The following is a 22365-nucleotide window of genomic DNA, read 5'->3' on the forward strand; positions in this document are numbered from 1 at the left end:
ATGCATATTTCAAAATCTACAAATGGTTATTCAGTACCTGATAGATTAAAAGAAAATACAAGTTCTTTTCAATAACATATTTTATATTTCAGGGAGAAAGCAATGCAGTAGACATTTATGAATCAATTTTACTTTCATATCAGTACCCTTGATATATCATCTTGCTAATAATGGAGTGAGTGAACAATGCACATGTCCTAAATATTGCACTGGGTTTACATTTCAAGCAGTGAATACGACAAGCAGTCCCTATACAACACAGCAGAGCTTTACATAACAAGTAAACTGTACATTTTGTACCTGAATGAGATGTTCCTGCTGCACTCACCTGGCCTTCATCGAAAGTCTTAAATCTCTCATTAAATTTTCCGCTGAAGATCACTTCAGGGTCAAGACCAATGTTTACTTTGAATGGTTTATTTTATTCATGTCTCATGTAGTCAAGTGATGCTCTGCCAAGCTCCACATTGTATCTTGATCCCTCCTAGTACAACATGTACAGCTCTGAAATGAGAACACAGCCGAGATGCTGGTATGGGCAGCAATTGCTGCACAGAACATATTCTACAATGCATTTCATTCTTTTTCAACTGTTGATTCAGGACAATGTATAACCTGGTGTTTTTTTTTTACTTAAAACAACACATTCTTTAGAAAGATGCGTTTCTTTTCCTCCACTATATATAATGTGCATTTACACAACAACTGTAGTGACAGTTTGAAACCGTTTCACCTTGCACTGGTTCTGCAGTCACCCAGAATCGGAGAAAAAAAATCTCTCTCAGTTTTGCTTCAGAGTCAGTTCAGGCCTTAACATCCAATTTAATCCCCACAAGCGAAACCAAAACTGCTGCACACGGACACCAAATGTGCAGTGTGAATGTACCGTTACAAGCTTCATGGAGAATTTTTTTTTAAAACTGTTTTTAATCATTCACAGAATATGAGAATCGCTGGCAAGTCTAGCATTTATTGCCCATTCCTAATCGCCCTCGAGAAGGTGGTGGTAAGCCGCCTTCTTGAACCGCTGCAGTCTGCGTGGTACAGGCACTTCCAGGGCCGGAATGCCAGGGGCAACCCCGTCTCGGCTGTTTGTGGAACCCCCACCCCCCGACTGCATTTTTCAGCACTCAGGCAATGAACTGCCTGGTGCTGAGGCTCCTGTCCCTTTAAAAAATGGGAGCTTGCCCCCAAGAGCTGCCGGCCAATCAGAGGGCCAGCATCTCTTCAGTCTTAGCAGCGCCATCAGGAGCAGTGGCCACTGCTGGGACTGCAGTTGTCAAAGATGGACACTGACCACCCCATGAGATAAGTAGGGTCCACGTTGCCCGGGCCAGGCAGGCATGCCCCAGCGACGGGTGGGGCATGGGTTGTTGGTTAGTTGGTGAGGGCAGGAGGGGATTTCTCTGCAGGGGCAGTCCTTGCCACCAGGGGTCCCTGCTTGGGCCACAGAGTGCCCAATCAGGAGGGCCCTCCCCAGTCCATAGGGAGGCTGCCAGGTTTTACTGGGCAGTCACCCAACGTGGCAGGAGGCCCTCCAGCCACTGCTGAAATGCCAAGACGACAAGAAGAGGCCCTTAAATGGCCCTTAATTGGCCACTTAAAAGGCCTCAATTGGCCACTGGACAGGAAGACCGTCCTCCACCATCCCCTCTGCAGATAAAATTCCATGTAGTTGAGAAGGCGATGGTCACTCCACCCCCCCCAAGCCTTCCCCCGCTATTTGAGGGCCCCCATTCCTCCCGCAAAAGGGCTGGTAAAATTCAGTCCCCAAATTGCTGTTTGGGAGAGAATTTCAGAATTTTCATTTTCATTTTCAGCGACATTGACGGAACAATGATATATTTCCAAGTCAGGATGGTGCGTGACTTGGAAGGGAACTTGGTGGTGGTGTTCCCATGCGCCTGCTGCCCTTGTTCTTCTAGGTGGTAGAGGCAAGTTTGGGAGGTGCTGTTGAAGAAGGCTTAGTGAGTTGCTGCCGTGCAGTCTTATTGATAAAGTCATTCTTGGTCTCGGGAATGTAACTACAGCCATTTCCAAGGTAGCTTATGTACTCACCCTCCCATTCCCCATCACTCCTGTCTCATCCCTCATGTTACACAATTAGCATCCTTCATTTAGTACATCACTTGTTGCATTCAATACCTGTCATCCTGAATAAGCACTCCTACAAAGTAGAATGAGAGAAGGTTTGGTGGAGCATAAACATTGGTACAGACCAGTTAGGCCAAATGGCCTGTTTCAGCGCTGTAAATTCTATGTAATTATATATAAACACACGCGGACAGGTTAGAGCCAGCAGGGTTTCCAGCTTAGCACACTTTTTGAGGAACCAATGTCCTCACTGCAACTAGTTTCTGCTTATGATCGAAGGCTGAGTCAGTTTGTATTATCTTTCTCTCTATCTTTGTCTATCTTTTACCACACATGAAGACATCACTTTACAAAGCACAGAAGACGTGCAATTCCAAAGGATCGAACTTCCCACCGCTACCCCATCACCTTCCCGCACATTTAACCACAGAAAATTGTGGTACAAAATCTGCAATTATTGCAGGTTGACCAGGATTTTAAATCTCCCAGTACGACTGCTTGATGGAAAGAATGCAAGTGCCTACGTGAGCAAGGCCTCGCAGAACTCGGCAACGTGCAAAATAGCAAATTATTTTCAAAGCACTTTATAATTTACCTGCATTTTTCAAATAGCCTTGCGGGCAATTATGCAATTGGGGCCAGTGTATTTGCTGTGCCAAATGCCTTAAAGGGTTGACAAATTAAAGTTTTCTGGTATTCGCCTTTTAAGAAGAAATAAAAAAGCCGAGTAGAATCCAATTCTCGTGTGTGTGTGGGCCTCACAGCCAAACCTTGCCCAACAAGAGCAGTAGCTTGCTGACTGTGAAAGTCAGCACCTGGTTCAAATTGGACATTTAGGAAAAGGGACGTCCATTTACTGTTTCAAACTTACTGCTACAAAAGCTCCTTAGATATAATCAAAGCACAGTGCCAAGTTTATTTATCTGATGAAATGAATCAACAATAACAGTTTAAATATGCTGCATGCCAACATTTTTTTTAAATTTTTATCCTTGGCAAGCACGTGTGCTTATTGGGATTGAGGGGATTACAGTGCAGGACAATGGAATATTTTCCACTTTGTATTTAACTACAATAATCACGTCTAACCGAACAGTACTAGATCCCCCCTTGTTGCCAGAGTAATTCACCTTAAATACAACCCCACATGCCCCCACCAGCTCTCCAAATCTGATATATTCCTGCATCAGACTTTTACGGCCTGGAAACCGGATTACACAGCGCCAATTTTTCAGGCTGAAGGGTTCAATATGGCACGTGCTCTGTAGTCATCCAAGGATCTTGCCTGAACAGTCACTACGTCCATTGAATCTGCAAATCGGAGGTCCAACGCCTGTTTCAGGCCCGTTTCCAATATTGGATAGTGACTAAGGGCAGCTTGAACCATTCATACTGCAGTCAGTTTTCTCAACTGAATGGCAGCCAAACAACAATCTTTAAAGGGAGGCTGGTGGCTGCCAGCAAGTGGGTAAGTGGCAACATTTTTACTCAACTTAACGTAAAGCCAGAAGGAATAACTAAAAACTGCGGGTGGGAGGCTGCCACCTTCCGCTTGCCTCCCCCCACCCCCCCGCCTCAACTCATCTGCCACCCCCCAGACTCATGGTAGATCCAGTGCCAGCACCCCCTCGACCAATCTTCATCTACTTAGTGACTGGCACATTGCCTCTTGGGACATGATCAACCTCTCCATCTCGCCAGTCAAGTCCTAATGATGCATGATCATCAATTTTGCATGACCCGCTTGCTCATCAGGTCTGGAGTGGTGGTTCGTTGGTGACGCTGGGTTGGCACTCAAATCCTGCCGTGACTCAATTTCTAGGCCTACATATTTGGGCTTAAAATAAAAGTGTCTAAACAATTCTAATTGCTGTTTCTCTATGATTTGAAGTTATTTAATAAACTGTTCTAAGTTCCCCATATGGTTATGGGCTTAATGGGTATAGACTTGGTGAAAGAAAACTGCACTAAAGCAGCAAGGATCACAGAATAATATTTCAAGAGTGTCCAACACCAATTTCAGAAGAATTCTAGATCCATTCATAGAATTTACAGCACAGAACAAGCCATTCAGCCCAACTGATTTATTCCAGTGTTTATGCTCCACAGGAGCCTCCTTCCACCCTACTTCACCTCAACCTATCAGCGTATCCTTTTTCCCTCACGTACTTACCAAACCTCCCCTTAAATGCATCTATGCTGTTCGACTCAACTATCACATGTGGCATCAAGTTGTACATTCTAACTACTCACTGGGAAAGGATCAATAGGTAATGAGTCAATCTTTTTGTATAAAGTCCGTGCCATTCTGGAAATTGATTGGCATCCAATTAATGGCATTTTCCCCACAGGAATTCAGCAGAGCAAAGAGCCCATTGTTATCAAACGTGCAATGCTATTACTGGGATTATCTGCCAGGTTTACGCTGCACTGTACTGAGTCACTTGTAAATAATCCTACTGAATTGAAAAGGATTCCAGCATATGTCACAACGCTGACCACATGCGTGTAGAACAATGTGATATGAAGTAAAGCTTCCAACCAGGTTTCATTGTGGCACGTGCACCGACTGATTTCTCAAGAGGCTGCATCCATGAATGAGATCTGTTCAGTCTCTTTTGCGAAGCAGTAGAGACTTGTACGGTGACTCCAGCAATCTCATACTGGTGCAAATACTGCTGGATTTAAGGAATCTACACAGCAAATGGGATTTGAAAACGTACCTGTGAATTAAAGCTTCCAGCCCTTAAATTCCACCATAGGATACATGGGTACAAATTCTTAACGCATTCTGTGAAATTCCTACCATTACTATTTCAATGGAAACATTAACCCATTTATTGTAAAGGTGTTAACATGTCCACGACAAAAACAGCAATTTCAGAGGAATGTCTCAAGCAATCTGATGCTAGCGTAACGTGAAGGCCCAAATATTCTTACTTTGACACGTAAATGAACTTGTTTTCATACACATCAAGTGACAAAATTCCGTTATCGGTCAGATAATTGCATTGAGAAATAAAAATCCGAAATGGTTGTATATTGTGGAAAAATACCTCTTTATTGAGTTAAATCAGTACAATTGCACACAATTAGAATGAGCAACCTGAATATATATTTGTTTTCAAAATCATTAATAATTCTTTACAAACATCTTACAGTAACAATAGGATATAATGAACAAATAGCCACTGAGCCAGGTCTTGGGCTGCTGCACAGTGGGTCAAAGGTCAATGAGTAGGAATCTGCAGCGTAGTGAACCTGATGAAGATCAGAAACCAGCATCACATCAGGATTACTAAACAAAGGGATGGCTCTGTAGATTTTCATATTGCAAGGATTAATCATTTCATTGCCATTATAAATACTGGAAAGGCCTTTGAGAGATAGGATAAAAAAAACATGTACATCTGTTTAGATAACAGAATTGGTTTACAAAACCCCAGAAAAAATATGGCCTTTGAAAAAGGTCTACAGTAATGGACTATTTACAGTCTTACTACCACTTCCAGGAAATTCCATTTCAAATAAGTCATTACAGAGTGGAAATTTCAGACCTTGGTTTTTTATTGAACAATACATAAAGCAGACTGATTTAATTTCTTGATATTATCTTTTGCTTTTATTAGTCTATTAGGTTTATAAAAAGGCTTTTGGTTGACCATATAAAAACATACTTTTATTGAATTATTTTACTGAAGGGCTTTGCAATTGTCTTTTGCATTTTCACCAAGAGTTCTCTCTCCCCAGCACAAAATTTCAGACTTTAAATCTATGCCAGGATGCAGAGCAGGGTATTGAGGTCTACTAAGATATTTAATTAAGAATGGGTTTTATTGAGCTCAGGAGACAATAATCAAGTGGTCAATACTGTACTTGCTCTTGCAGCACCATCTTCTGGCTGTTTTGAAGCTGTCTTGTTTAGTGTTCAATACTTCAGGTGGTTTTGTTAACGCTTGGGGATGATGTTTGTGCTTTGGGTGCAAATTGCCCTGGTTAAGTTACAATTCAAGCCTCCACTAAAATTCACTTGCATAATCACAAACGTTAAACCCTTCATGAACCAGTGCAATCAGTCAGTGTAATGGAACATAACAGGCTTTTATCTGTGAATTTAAAAAATCATTGACGTATTTAAGAGTGGTTACTCCACTTTTATTAATCCAACTGAAAATAGGTGTACCACAAAAATATAGGCATTTTTAATAAGAGTACCTAATCCTCTACCTGTCAGTAACCTGATTTTAAATCACTGAAAATGACTTATCAAAACTATACTGAATCATTTACTAATTTCATTGGTGTACACTAGTTAATTTATTAAGTTAACTATTTTAAACATGTAAAAACATTTAAAATGCACCTACTAATTCCCAAGAAAAATGAGCTCAATTTGAAGACTTTCCTCGAAAGGCTGCAATTAACAGAAACTCATCATCCTCATCATTTCAAATCTAGCAGCGTTTCCAGTTTTGTGGGCAAGGCAGGTTTTGGGTCAAATGCTTTTTAAGCCAGTGTTAACGATTGTAGAAACTCGGTTTACACTTGACATAACTTATGTTTAAAATTCCTCGATCTTTTGGCTGATTTAACCCGGATTGCATTGATAAAACTAGTGGAAACTAGCGGGAACACTACCCCTTGATACTTAACACTGTCCTTCTTAATGCATAATCACTCACAGAATTCTACACAATGATCTGGAATTTTCTGAATTGCACCTACACAGAACGTGTGTTGAGATTTATGCTTTGCCGGTTTCTGTGCCAACCTTGTCAACGGGAACCTACGCAGAAATTTCCTGCAGGGATCATTTACCTATGCAGGAATGTAAAAACCAGCATAAAACAAGTGCAAATGCAATATCACAGACAGGGGAAATAGCGAGTGGACTTCTGTCTTCTGCCATGACGCCTCACCCTCAGTGCCTCCTACCACTGCTGCTCCTCATGTCTTACCATAATTATGCAGAACAGGTCTATGCCCATCAATGCCTTTTAGTCCTTCTGAAGGGCTGGCAAGAGGGCAGGGGTTCCGAACAATTTTGGGTTCACCGAGACTGACAGCACTTTGGTTAAGTACAGTGTAGGTCTCAGTAAGAAAAGCTCAAAGGAAAAAACAAAGAAAATCTCTACACTTTTGTGCATAGATCTGTGCCAGCACATAAATTCAGGAAACTCAGGTGAGCTGATCTTGCACATGGAGGCAAAGTTATGTAAATGAGCAACAGAGGCTCTCAGCGGACGTATCTCGGAAGTGGTGCTAAAGATTGAGGAAATCTGATGTACCAATGTTTCAGTATAAAACCGCCAAAAAACGGTACAGCCCTGCACTTACATCGCAGTTACGCTGAACCTTGAGAGGCAATTTCAGACCAATGTTGCACTGGCTCTTTGGTTATTACTTCACGCAGGAAATACCTTTCTTTTTTTCACACTGAAAACCAGAGGTGTGTCACTGCTTCTGCGAAGTCAGTGGTCAGCCGAAGTGCCACTTTATTGCTTGGCACATACATCTATTATTTGAGGAGGGTAAAAATATAACAAACGTGCTATAACAGACCTCTACCAAAAGCCAGGGTTGGCAGAATAGCTCAGCTCAGGTTAAGAACGATAAAACCCCTCACCTAGACAGGCAGATCAATATGCCCACAGGGTGGACTCTAAACCTGGGACTACCAACAGAAAAATCTGTCTGATATGGTCAGACCATTCATTTTTCCCCCTTCACTTGCTGGCAAGCTCAGGAAATCCCATTTGCCTCTTCAGAACAGATCAAGATGCAAATAAGGACCCACTGAACAAAAGGTCGCCTTGAAGGATGAAATGAAGCAACTGACTTCACAAACAGTAATCCTGTATCTTAGCAACAATTTATACCCTGGTTCTGATACAAGGCAGCAGAGTGCTGTAAAAAATATAGGAACAGCAGAATTTATTTTTAATGGCAGGTAACCTGAGCTGGCTTAGTTTTTAGTTTCTTTTAAAGTGTGAGACACCAAACCATATTCTTTACAAAACATGCAAGTGAATTTTAATGCCCTGCATATTAGCAGAATTTTATGTTTTAAGATTGTATAAAATTTTGAAATTGATCTGAATTAACTGTGGAAACAAAAAAATATATAAATCCAGTTTGATCCTCTATGAAAGCAAATGGTGGCAAGTTAATATACTATAATGATAAAAGTCTTTCTGTACAGGTAGTGTAAGTGAATGGTTAATGATAACCAAAACACGTTATATTTGTGGAATTTCCAGCCGTCCCCATAAGACTTCAGGCTTTGGTTGGTAGCGTCATCTAGATAACTAGGCCCTGACAACACAAAGCAAATCTGTCTATTTTCTCATTAAGAGGCTGAATGCCAGAGGATGTGGCTGTGAAACCATGGGAGATCGCAACTCTCCTCTAAACTCCTTGCTAAAAGTTCTCGTTAGTTCAGTATCACCAAAAAGCTTTCTTCTGTCAATACAGCCAACATGAGACTCGGGACAGACTGCCTGGTTTATAGTTCATTATGCTGCAGCCTTTGCCAGCACATCAGCATATCCTGTGAGTGGCAGCTTGCCCATTGTTCCTTCAAGTAATAAAACAGGCACTCAAATGTTACCTCATTTGCATATAAACTTCAAGCTAAAGTCATTTGCATACAAGGAGTCCAAACAGTATATTCGCATATTGCATGCTCATCCCTTTGAGTATAAAGAGGTAAATAGCACATGCAGAACACAGCTTAAAGATAAACAATGTCTTAGACACCAGTAGAACACACTTTAAGGGGAATGCTCAAAAAACCCACGGCATTTTTTTGGTTTTCTCACATTTCAAGACTTGATCATCCCTTTTTGAAACATTCTGTTACAGTACCTGATGACGTATTTGACAAGTGATGTTTGTATGCAATCCAAATAGGATTACACCCAAGTTTTGAAATCTCTACAATTGTAAAATAATCAAGTTGACAAATACAAGTGTAAAAATCAAAATACAAAGTCAAGTTTAGGACTGAACTGCAAGCAACAAATGGCATTTGCAGATTTGCTGCAGAAACAGAATGAAGACTGTAGACTGGACTACAGAGCGTCTTCGTATTGTGGTAATGCAATTAGAAAGTCAGATTTAACTTAATAACTGAATTTGATCAGCTCGCCTGCAACAGGCATCTGCACGATTCAAATATTCCCAGTTCTAATTGTGAATTGTGCTACAACAATGCATGGTCATAACTGCCGAGAGTTGCCCGTCCTTTGTTTAACCAGGCAGCAGAAGCTGGCAAATCACGCACTGAAAAATCACACACTGAAAAATAGTGGCACATTCGAGTAGTATGTGACTAGTGTTCCAGTTACATTTCACAAGCCAACTATCACAGGGGCAATATCTGACAGGGACGAAGAGCACCGGAAAATCCAAAATACAATTAATCGCTGTTGCATGATACAGAGCGTACCTTGGTGATAAGGTACATGGTTCAAACCATAACCTGGAGTTAACAGGGCAAAGACTGACTGCAACACCTGATAATATTAATCTGTAACCGGAAACGAGGCCATCTAAAGTGATTCAGACTGGACAAACCCACCTAGTGTAGACTGGAATCAGGTCAAATCTGAACAATTCAAATTGATTAGCTACTTTTCCCTTTGTACATACTGTCAGAGGTTATGTTTTAAATTATGCTTTTGTTGGCAGGGGTGGGAAGGATGGGGGGTGGGGTGGGTGAAGAAAGCTTTTGTTTACATCAAAGGTTCATTTTGTAGATAGCCAGAATACTTTATACACAAAAGCAATGATTGAGAGGCCTAAATTTAAATTGGCCCTTAGGCACAGTGGATAAAGCGAGACAGGATAGTAGCCACTTGCTTTGTTGAGCCAATATAAATCCAGCTCTTTCCACATTCTAATAAGCAGTGCAGAGCATCGGAGAATGCAGGGCTGAAGCACACACACACACAAACAAACAGAAAGAATGAGATTCAGATTTTGAGTCCCTGACTGGGCCCAAATCCTCAGCCTTGAGCAATGGGACATAAATTTGAAATAGAACTTATTGTCTATCAAACACAGTACTTCTCTTAGAAACATCAGCTTCAATAAGTCAGAAATCACATGTCTTAAAATGTACTAAAGGCTCAAAGTTTTTAAAAAATAAAATACAACTTGATTGTTCCAAATATTAATATGTTAAAAAACAAGTAATTTATGTTGCATTTTTCAGTGTCCCCCTTTAAAGCTGCAGTGTCCCTTTCTGTTTGCCTGCAGGATATATTTCAATGTTAATGAGTATCTCACTCACATACACTTTATTTAACAGTCCTTAAGCTACACACACAATGTAGTTTTAAATTAGCATTGACACAGTGTCATATCCACTTACTCAATTCATTGCTGATGGGAGAAAGATGATACCCAATGTTATGTGAACAGAATTTACACCAAGCTTATTAAACCTCCAAGGTGTCACAATGGGCATCACTCATACAATGCAGGTTAGAAGACCAATTACATATTATAAATAAGCTGCCTATTGGCAGCTGGCAGAGGGTGCTTGTCCTACAACCCAAATGGTATTAGTTTCAACAAGGAAGGCTGCTCTACTCTTTAATTCACTTGCATACTGGAGGCAATCTGCACCAGTGTTCGGCCAGGCCATCTGCTGCAGCGACTTACTACAGCAGAGCATTGTTGTATAGGAGACTAGATTCTAAGAAAAACATGGTTTCCCCCATTCCCAATTAGAAACCTGCCTCCTGTCGACTAGTCGTAAAGTAGTATTAGAAGCAGTTGTGAAGTCTTTGGTCGACACCAACCTTACTCTCTCCTCTCTGGGAGGTTGCATGCAGATAAATATTCCAGAGAAAGTTATCTGATTAATTAACATAGCTCTGGGAAGTTACAAGATAATAATCGCATCAAGGGGTTACCATGCCAGCCTGAACCTCCAGAGGAGATAACATCATGACAAATCCATGAGTTTTATTATCCTTTGGAGGAGAAAGGGGAAGAATTGTACTTTTGTGTCTTTTTATCTTTCCTGGTAGCATCATGGCCGACATCACCAGCAAGGGAACAGTGCAATGAGAAGTGATGAGGCCCACAATGAAAGACTAATGATTATGAAAGAATGGGTGGAGCTTTACTGAATGATCCTGTTCAGTTGATCAGTAGAGCGTAGTAGTAACAGTCAGTCCACATTATAAATAGTGTACTATAAATAACATCACAAATCATTGCACTGCTCTTTATCTTAGGGCTCTGCTGGAGTTTAGTTACTAGTGGTGTACCGCAAGGATCTGTTTTGGGGCCATTGCTGTTTGTCATTTTTATAAATGACCTGGAAGAGGGTGTAGAAGGGTGGGTTAGTAAATTTGCAGATGACACTAAGGTCGGTGGAGTTGTGGATAGTGCCGAAGGATGTTGTAGGGTACAGAGAGACATAGATAGGCTGCAGAGCTGGGCTGAGAGATGGCAAATGGAGTTTAATGCGGAAAAGTGTGAGGTGATACACTTTGGAAGGAGTAACAGGAATGCAGAGTACTGGGCTAATGGGAAGATTCTTGTTAGTGTAGATGAGCAGAGAGATCTTGGTGTCCAGGTGCATAAATCACTGAAGGTTGCTAACCAGGTTAATAGGGCTGTCAAGAAGGCATATGGTGTGTTAGCTTTTATTAGTAGGGGGGTCGAGTTTCGGAGCCACGAGGTCATGCTGCAGCTGTACAAGACTCTGGTGAGACCGCAGCTGGAGTATTGCGTGCAGTTCTGGTCACCGCATTATAGAAAGGATGTGGAAGCTATGGAAAGGGTGCAGAGGAGATTTACTAGGATGTTGCCTGGTATGGAGGGAAGGTCTTACGAGGAAAGGCTGAGGGACTTGAGGTTGTTTTCGTTGGAGAGAAGGAGGAGGAGAGGTGACTTAATAGAGACATATAAGATAATCAGAGGGTTAGATAGGGTGGATAGTGAGCGTCTTTTTCCTCGGATGGTGATGGCAAACACGAGGGGACATAGCTTCAAGTTGAGGGGTGATAGATATAGGACAGATGTGAGAGGTAGTTTCTTTACTCAGAGAGTAGTAAGGGCGTGGAATGCCCTGCCTGCAGCAGTAGTAGATTCGCCAACTTTAAAGGGCATTTAAGTGGACATTGGATAGACACATGGATGAAAATGGAATAGTGTAGGTCAGATGGTTTCACAGCTCGGCGCAACATCGAGGGCCGAAGGGCCTGTACTGCGCTGTAATATTCTAATTCTAAAAAAGTGGTGATTCAGCTTCCAATATGAGAGTAGACACTTGGACTCCTCACACGGCGCCCTCTAGCAGCTGAAGTGCATCCCGTAAGTATTATCAGTACATTAGAAACCAACATTTCAGCTGTGACTCTGCTCTCAAATCACTTCAGATGCTTAAAATATTCCTCCAATCCTTTTGCCCTGACTGAATAAATAGTTTTATAACCTTTTGTATTTCTCATTTATCACCCCACCCCTCCCCCAGTGTAATGCTCAAGTGTGACAAAGGCCCTTCATTTGAGGTCCATAACATTGAATGTTCTGTGCGCTATACAATAAACAGTCATTTTCTTAAGGCCAATTTACTTCCCTTTTTCCCATTCTGTCCCCTCCCACTGTGATGCTGCCTCCTAGAGGTGAGAGGACAAGCAAGCTAGCTTCAAATTTCATTTCAACAACAGCAGTGTGCTCAGAGTGCCTGCTATGTGGCAAGAAGCACTCATACTCATCCCTTCCTCTCTGAGGTAAGATACACTTTCGGACTGATTTGGCTGAGAAGCAGTGAAACAGTGCAAGTAATTCCTGCCAAAAGGTTCCATCACCCACAGAGCTGACTACAGGAGCACTTTTCAGCTAACGCTCATTTGGGCCTCCTCGTCAGGTATGATGGGTGTGGGTCACAAAAGATCAGGAACAACACTTAATCAAAGTGGATATTTTTGTGTAGCAGCTTCATGTTCAACAGGACACAGCTGATCATTGGCTATCAAGATTGGCGATCAAGACTTTTTAAACTCAATATCCCAAAACGTACCATCTGTCCACAACAAAGGGTTAATAGTCCCTGGGAAAAGCATCAGAAAGGAATACAGCAGCTTTACTTTCTCATTCCCACTTCTCCACTCATGTCCTTCAGACATCAAATAAATCAAAGTTAAATTATACACCAGCGATAAATAAAATAAACTCAAACAAGTTGTGCAGTACATTTGCCTACATGTACATTTAAATGAACAGGCTCACCTTACACCACACACATGCCAAAGTGGTTAAGAAACAAGATCCACTGAGAGCTTCTAGGTTCCACCTACTTTTCACCTCAAATGCAAACTGTAAAGCAGTTTAAGGGTTTAGAAATGCTTTTCACCTTAATCATCCTAAACTACGTATTAAATAATAAATCTAATGTCAACAGACTGATGAGATTAAAATGTGGTTACACTATCTAATGGGCCGATGGCATGTGGCTAAACTTATCCCTTCCACAAACTGCTAAGTGAACAGTCAGGCAGAAGGGCTTGTACAAGATTTAACCCTGGTTAAATCCTAGGTGGGTTTTAGCAGCACAGAAAAAGTTCCATTGGCTCGCACAGCATTATCCAAATAAATATCTACAAGCTGTACAAAATCATGATTCAATGATCCAGAGCTAATGTCAGCATCAGGTGGATGGTACAAGAGGGATGGTGGGGGGGGGCGGGAGGAAATGAAAGTATCAGGCTGAACAAACCACAACCTTTCAGGAAAAGAAAAGACAGAAAATGCTATCTTGTCCTTGTGTGTCAGGTTCAGTGTGGTGCGCCAGCGACAGACCAACTGTCAAGTATTTCAGTGCACTTATCCTGTTTGCACTCTAGAATTCTTCAGCATGATTCTCAATTGCATAAAAAGTTCACTTACTGAACCTGACCAGCGGACCAATTTTCTGGTCAATCCACTGATCATTTAGCTGATTTGAGGAAGATCCCAAACAGATCATTGGATGACCTTCAATGATAAAACATCAGTTCTCAACATAGAGGTTGAGAATTAGATAGAAATACCACTAAAGTATTTAAATCAACCAAACATTTAACAAGTTGTAATGGATTTCATTGCCATCTCACATCCAATCTTTATTATATGTGTGAACACTACACACAGTAGAAAATAGCTTGAGATCGTCAACGAAGAACAAAAAAAGTAACGACATTACTTTTGGATCGTGAGAAATTAGGGTTAGGTGGCAAAACTGGGGCAAAGAAGTCGAGACTTAGAAACAACACCCATGGATTGAAGTGAATTTACTGATACATTTGGCTTGTGAGCGGAGATTCTAGTTTTGTAGGAAACAAGATGCGGGTCAGGTTACCATCATGTCCCACAACCAACACCAGCCAGAGCTCATATATGGTGTACTGAAGTCCCAGGGCCGGCTGATACTCTCACCTGATCTGGGTAACTCCATTTAATCAATAGAGAACTTTTCTTTCTAATTCATGGAATTTTGGAATCAAAGAGGGATGTGGAATTTCCCTCTCTTTGGATTGAGCTCCACAGCCAGCAGCAAGGGATGCTCTTATTTCCACTGAAGACATATTAACGGGGCTAGACCTGTGGCAAAGAACTAGTCTAATTCAGGTATCTAAACATTGGATTACTGTGCACAGTCTAGTGGTGAGGATTTGGCACTTTCACCACTGCAGCCTAGGTTCAATTGCTGGCCAGGGAAGGAAAATTTCTTTCCGGCACAGACACGATGGGCCAAGTGGCCTCTTTCTGTGCTGTAAACATTCTATGATTCTATGGTTGATCAATGTGGAATCCTACCTAAAGGTTAACTCTTAATATTCCTCCTTAGCAATATTAAACAAATGTAAGATGCCATTTAGTCTTTTGCTTAGTGTAGACACAGAAGACAGGATTTAAAGTTACCAGCACCTTGCAATGTTTTAGCCCTGTACCCTTGTCACTCTAATTAAAACAAAATATGTCACTGTAGTTTCATTAGGACTAAAAAGTTAAGCATTATAAATAATAAGTGGCTGACCAACTCCTGCAAGCGTGCCAATCACTGAAGTGAAGGGTATCACCTAAGTTCCACAACATAAGGTAAGTTGAGGATGTTACTTCAGTGAGTCAAAGTAGGGCCAAAGGCCATCAATGAAACCAGTGAATAGTGAACTTGGCCCAAGTAACAGGAAAAGCAGTCCAATGATCGCTGTATTCAATTGTAATCAAGCTTGCCCGAGTCCAGTGTGCGTTTCAATTGAAAAGATACCTGGCACTGTGAGTAGCAGTCTGAAACTGGGGCTGAGGAGGCCTTATCAAAAGTGTTCCATCTCAAACTAAAGCCAACTTGAGGCTTAAGCTTCCAGTATTCAAAATGAACATTACACTATTGCTTTGCCATTTGCTCAGGTTGGCCAATACATTGACAGAGTTGAATGCATAAATAGCAATGTAAATAACTTTGGAAATCAACATATCTGTTCGTATGACAACAATACTGTGTCACTTCAAACACGAACCAAGTTAGTGTCTTCTCATTACAAGCCTTGAGCTTTTAACTACCTTCCTCATGACAAGTTAACTAGCATTGTTGTGCCATACTTGACCCTGTATATTTTTACATTTGCTGAACTGCAAACAAGTAGTTATTTCATCCCTGAAAAAAAAAAGTACCAGTAATTACTGGGCTAAAACAATTTGGCCACTTCTGTTCCATATAAATGTAGCCAGACTGCTAACCCTCTACCACCCAGACTCAACTCTGCCAATCTAATGCTGCCTTTATATTGTGGGACACAAGGCAGTAGCACTAAGGCTGAGAAGACCTTCTATTTTCCCTGACCCTCCTGGTCACCAGCCTTTGGAAATCAGACAAGTTGGCTTTTGCGTTGCCACCCTGTGCATCAGGGCCTGGCAGTCCTGGCATGGTGATACAGCACTGCACAATCTTCTCTGATTATTCTCACTCTAACAGTCAAACTACGCAGGGGCCAGAAACTAACATTCCAAATAGTAACTGGACTGGTTAAATCTCAAATGCTTTCAACCACATCAACTATCTAGATTTACTATCTGTAGATCATTATGCTAAATAAATGCCCACTATTAACCTCCAGATGTTTAAAGGTGCTGGAATAGGTTGTGATTAGCAAAGTGGAGATTGTGCTTACTTTTAGACATAATCACAGAAAGTAAGAGAATTCGCGAGGTTTACATACGAGTTTCCAACTCTGGCTGGTGGTCACTTACGAAGCTAATATTTAGGAAAAAAAATCATATCTACCACCACCTTTTAAAAAAAAAAATCCAATTCTGCACAAAGTTTTAGTTCAGATGTAGCACTTTCAAAGGCCTATTAAATATTGCTCAAGACAAGAATATATTTTTTGTGTAACGTATCTCAAGGCTGTTCTGGGAATAGGGTCAAACAACAGGGGATTTCTGAATTTAAAGCTGCTGTATCTTACAGGAAGCGTTGTTCTTAAGACACTTGAGGACTAACGCACAGTCATTTTCAAATGTGATCAGTTTTTGAAGAATAGCATCGAGAAAAGGGATTTAATGAACATTTGTGTTTCTCAGGCACCAAAGGAATTTAAAGAACTGGCACAAGCAGTGGTTTTGGACAATCACCAAGTGCAGGTCATTAATGGAGTGAGAACAATACATTCTTCACAAAAGCTTCCAGTAGTCTTACAAGGTCCTGTATTGGGAAATGCACTCGAGGGAAAACAAAGCTCACCCACAACACCTCCAACAGTGGACATCAATTCCAACTGAATCACAGACACTACACTTACACATCACACACTTAACCCTGTGATTCCCAGCATCTAGTGAGATCGCAGCACTGCTCCTTTGCACCGTTTATAAGCCTTCAACATGGGGCTCATGATCAATAGCCGATTAGTGTTGGGATAACGACACTGCAGAAAGCAGCTCATTATGGGCTGAACATTCAGAGTGTAGACAAGTGGTTTATGATAGCACCTCATAAAAGTGAGGCATTTCACCTCAGGGGAGGGAAGTGTACCTCACTTACTGCACAGAGGCAAAATCTAATGATTAAATAGCGGCTACTTGAATGGTCAGAATAACAATGGTTGTGGAACCAGGTTACCTTCAGGAGAAGAGGGAAGAAAAATGAGAGGAAAGGAACATAATCTTGTGAAAGGATGGTTAGAAGCTGCAGTATTTGAGTTTTCGATTTTCAATGGGGAGAGACTCCAAATTTATAGTTACTGTAAACAAGCATTCACACTTGGGCTCTCCATAGAGGATGAGCTTCCCCATCTCAACCCATTCATTTGGGAAGGGATTATTCCCAAGTCACATAAAGATTGGCCTATAAATTCTACTAATACCAACAGCTAACGTATCATAACTCAAGATTTAAGTAAGCAGTCCCTGACTCTATCATTTCTTTCCTGCACAGTCCAAGAGATGGAATTTGTGCCCCAGAACATGATGACATGTTAAACTGTAAAAGTATCAGGCAGCTGGGTTTTAAGTAACCAGTCTTTCCTGTAAGGTTTGTACTACTTGTGGGCTAGAAATTCACAACATTCAGTTTCTTACCGATTTAAAAAGAAAATCAATTCAAATATATCTTGATTTTTAAAACAGCAACTAAGTTAAGGACTTATTAAAATCTACTTCAGCCTTTAAAGTGACCTGTACGAGCTTTATGTAAAAATACAATCTTCATCCTAACCACTTCATAAAATCCTACTTGCAAAAATTTAAAGGATGTGCACGATATACAATATTAGGCTGGATAAACTAACATCTGAACCTTTTTAAAAAAAAATAAATTACAATTTCCAGGGGTATGTCTGCTGCTACCTTGAGTGGCTCCAAAATCTAGCACTGCAGGTGAAAATACAAAAAGATACAGTCACTCGATAGTCATTGACTGTGTCGAGCTAGTCTGACTAGAGTATGAAGCATGGGGGGAGGGGTCATCATTTCTGTGTGTCCAGAGATGCTACATTTATGGAACTGAGCACGTATTTACACATCACATTATTTACACACCAAAAGTCACACCATATGTAGGCAAGGAGGTGGTAGACTTGTTGAGCCAAAGGCTGGCTCGACCATGCACCTGCCCAATTGAGCAGGTTGCCTGCACACACCCCCGGTTTGCCTGCAGTCACACAATTTTCAGTGCACCTATTTAAAACACACACACACACTTGCGCACATAGTACAGCCTTGCATCAAGTCTCTACATTTTCAGAAGCTAAACTGGCCTTCAAGAGATCAATTTATCATCTGAGTCAATGCAAATTTTTTAGCACAGTAACACAGTGAGTCTTTGAAGGGAATTAATTATGAGAACATAACCCTCTAACTATTCATTTAATTTTTTAAAAAATCATTAAAAAGTGAACTTACTACCAATTATTCGATTTTGGAAGTCAGTCAAAAATATTTGACACAGGCTTTTCAAAGGACTCCACTGTACTGCTCAGACATGTAAGTGAAGCGAGTGCTGGACTTTTTCTTTCAACTGCACAAGTTTGCGAATGATTTCCACCCGCCCGTCCCCTCCCACCCCCACAATCCCATTCTTGCCAGTGACCACAGTTACTTTTGAAACTCTTGATATATTTCCAAGATCAACAATGACAGAAAATATCCTGTGATTTCATCCCAAAGCAGAACGTGCAGATGGACCAATGGCAGAAGTCGTTGCACGGTACAGGAACCTTTCAATCTCCCAAAATAAGCTTCACAAAAGATGCCACATCCGTTTCGTTGGATTCGTGCAGCGTGAAGAAGGGATGTTGCTACAGAGAACAGAGAAACACAGGCGTTAGAATTCACAGAATGGTTTTGCTTCCATTTTCAATTAGAGATGTTCAAAAGGATTCAGTTTTACCCATGCAGAACACCCAAAATTTTAACCCAAGTAGCTACAGATTCCCAGTCAATATATTAACTTTCACGTGAGTCATAACATTTTAACTTTAAAAGCGTTGAGCATTCATTTTTTTAAAAATCAAAGCTAAGAGTCAGCTGTAGCTCAGTCGGTAGCACTCTTGCCTCTGAAGGTTCTGGGTTTAAGTCCCACTTCAGGACTTGAGCACAAAACTCTAGGCTAACACTCCAGTGCTGTACTGAGGGAGTGCTGTACTGCCAGAGGTGCTGTCTTTTGAATGATATGTTGAACCAAAGCCTGGTCTGCCCTTTCAGGTGGATGTAAAAGATCCCATCAGACTATTTTGAAGAAGAGCAGAAGAGTTATCCCCAGCGTCCTGGCCAATATTTAATCCCTCAATCAGCATCACTAAAACAGATTATCTGGTCATTATCACATCCCTGTATGTGGGAGCTTGCTGTGTGCAAATTGGCTGTCGTGTTTCCGCATTATAACATTGACTACACCTTGGGATGTCCTGTGGTTAAAAAGATGCTTGATAAAAGCAAGTTTTTCTTTTTAGTATACTGGTAAATGAAATAAATGCTATATACTCTCACTTTAACTAAGGATGGTGCTTTATATAAAAGCAAGTTCATTATTTCAAATTCTACATTCTTTTCAAATACTTAGCCAATTTGCATACCAACATGGGCAAAATTTCACACAATGTGGCCTAATGCAACTACAAGTTTGACATTTGAACAAACATAAATTTTCTTAACCTCACTTCTATAAGCTTTAAGAACACAGTAAGGGTTAAGAACCATTTGACCCAGTTCTAACAAACTGTGGTGTCTAGTTACTTGTTCACAATTTACCCTCTCAAATCCTTTCATAATTATAAAAACTTTTAGTTAGTCCCCCTGCAAAATAAAAACAATTTTCACACCTTTTCTCCATGGATTTACCTTCTTTTTCCTAAGTATCATTCGAGTGAATCTTCACTATACCAACTCCACCACTCTAATATCCGCCCTATTAAAGGACGCCCAGAGCCGCACACAATATTCTAAATGTGGTGTAACCAATGTCATGGACAAATTAAAACAATCTTTCCTTTTGTATTCAATGGTACTATGTATAAAACCGAGAAACCCAATTACCTTTTTATGGCACTTCAATTTGCATTCACATTTTTCAAGAAATAACCCCAGATAACAAGTTTTATTTATATGGTGCTTTTAACGTAATAAAAAGCGTCCCAAGGCACTTCACAGGAGCATTATAAAACAAAGTTTGACACTGTGCCACATAAGGAGATGCTAGAGCAGATGACCAAAACTTTGGTCAATGAGATAGGTTTGAAGGAGTGTCTTAAAGAAGTACAGAGTGGTAGAGGGCAGAGAGGTTTAGGGAAGGTATTCCAAAGCTTAGGGCCTATACAGCCACCAACAGTGGAGCGATTCTCTCTTCCACTTGCTTAAACATCATACCATTTAGTACATATGTCCTTCCACTATCCTTTTTCCCATAATATACCATTTCATGTTTCTCTGCAATGAATTCTGCCCATTGCCTGCTTTCTGATCCCTAGCCACGTATCTATCCATGCAGCCACAGTTCCTTTAATAACACATGTATCTCAATTTTCACAAGCCTCTTCCGTGACACTTTATCAAATGCCTTCTGAAAATCCATATATACAATATCCATCATTTCCCCTTTGCACACCCTTTCCTTGGAGAAAACCCATCAAATTAGTGAAGCCTGGCCTGACAAGGTAAGGCGAGGTCATTAATCGGGCCAGTGGTATTGCTCTCAGCAGGGAATAGTATGATAGCATTTACTGTCAGAGCTCACACCTGAATGATGACCACCTGTATGGTGGTGGGGAAGAGAGGTAGTACAGCAACATCACAATTACCAATGTAACTAAACCCCAATCAGGGGTCAATGCCTTTGGAAGGATGAAAGCCAGAAAGAGAAAAAGAAAAAATCCACTGTGAACAGTTCTGGGCACCACACCTTAGGAAGGATTTATTGGCCTTGGAGGGAGTGCAGCGCAGATTTACCAGAATGATACCTGGACTCCAAGGTTAAATTACAACAGGAGATTACACAAACTAGGGTTGTATTCCCAGGAATTTAGAAGGTTAAGGGGTGATTTGATCAAAGTTTAAGATATTGAGAACAGATGGGTTAGAAAAAACTATTTCCACTGGTTGGCGAGTCTAGGACTGTGGGAATAGTCTAAAAATTAGAGCCAGACCTTTCAACAGTGAAATTAGGAAACACTCCTACACACAAAGGCTGGTAGAAGTTTGGATCTCTCTTTCGCAAACAGCAATTGAGCAATTGTTCATTTTAAAGCTGAAATTGATAACTTTTTGTTAACCAAAGGTATTAAGGGATGTGGGGTAGAGACGGGTATATGGAGTTAGGTCTCAGATCAGCCATGATCTCATTGAATGGTGAAACAGACTCGAGGGGCTAATGGCCCACTCCTATTCCTACATCGAAATTTAAATAAGTCTACCTTAAACAGGCTGATCTGTAGGAGTTTATAACAAGGCCTGAGTACTCACACAGTCAATTATATCAGCTGATTAGCAGTATCTGACAATCTTATGCATTGCTTCAGCTAAATTAATGCCTTCTAAGCAAGTTATTTCAGGTTAGCTCTTTCCTGTATTCCTGTTTTTCCCATTCAGATTTTTTCCTTTTATTATTCTTCTCCTGAAGGTGTGATTCATGGCCTGACAGTACCTCACCCAAGTGAGTGAGTCTGAGAGCCTGGACAGTGAATGGCAGCTTTAATATGACAGACCATCATCATAGCTAAGGCCAATCTGAGCTCAGGTGAAGTCCATACATGCACCCTTTTCAGCAAAATCCAACAGGCAATAATTATGAATGGAAATCCCTGCCAACCCTGGAGATGCAGAAGCCAGGCGAAGCATCCCAACACCATCCTTACTTAAACTGTCCAACTCAGCACAGATCAGTAATCAAGCCCGACACCTTTTTAATCTTCACAACTCAATGCTACATCATGTAGTGCGGTCACTTAGGGGAGCTCTATCTGTGTTCAAGGCTAAATTTGGGAAGTGTTTCCACCTTGGAAGAAACTGTTTGGACTTCACAATACAGGGAGATACCAATTCCTACAAGCTCTACGATTGAAGGTCCCACAGGCTATGTTAATGTCTGGTAACATTTAGACTTAAAAACATCTAGCTTCTATGAGGCCCTTGCAAAAAGATTAAAAAGAAGCATGTTTCCGGCAGTTCCTGCAGCCATACTGGTGCCAAACGTCGTGTCCTGCACTCCTTTGGACCCCACCAGAAAGGCCGAGAGGGGGGTTTTGACGACTGGGCAACTCTCAACCTCCATAAATTTGC

At 41.0% G+C, this 22365-nt stretch overlaps 1 protein-coding gene across 3 annotated transcripts in view; it reads right to left on the minus strand.

The window, feature by feature from the left end:
* map2k6 (mitogen-activated protein kinase kinase 6) overlaps positions 1 to 22365 on the minus strand; it is a 193665-nt gene that overhangs the window by 58484 nt on the left and 112816 nt on the right. For 2 of the 3 annotated variants that reach the window (XM_068058338.1, XM_068058334.1), the window contains one exon: positions 18662 to 18890. The exons of the other annotated variant lie outside the window; for it this stretch is intronic. In XM_068058338.1, the coding sequence (XP_067914439.1) occupies positions 18813 to 18890 (78 nt within the window). In that variant the 3' untranslated portion in view covers positions 18662 to 18812. Of the gene's footprint in view, positions 1 to 18661; positions 18891 to 22365 lie in introns of those variants that run through there. 3 annotated transcript variants of the gene reach the window in all.

The sequence above is a fragment of the Heterodontus francisci genome, chromosome 26, assembly GCF_036365525.1.
Source record: "Heterodontus francisci isolate sHetFra1 chromosome 26, sHetFra1.hap1, whole genome shotgun sequence".
Lineage (NCBI taxonomy): Eukaryota > Metazoa > Chordata > Chondrichthyes > Heterodontiformes > Heterodontidae > Heterodontus > Heterodontus francisci.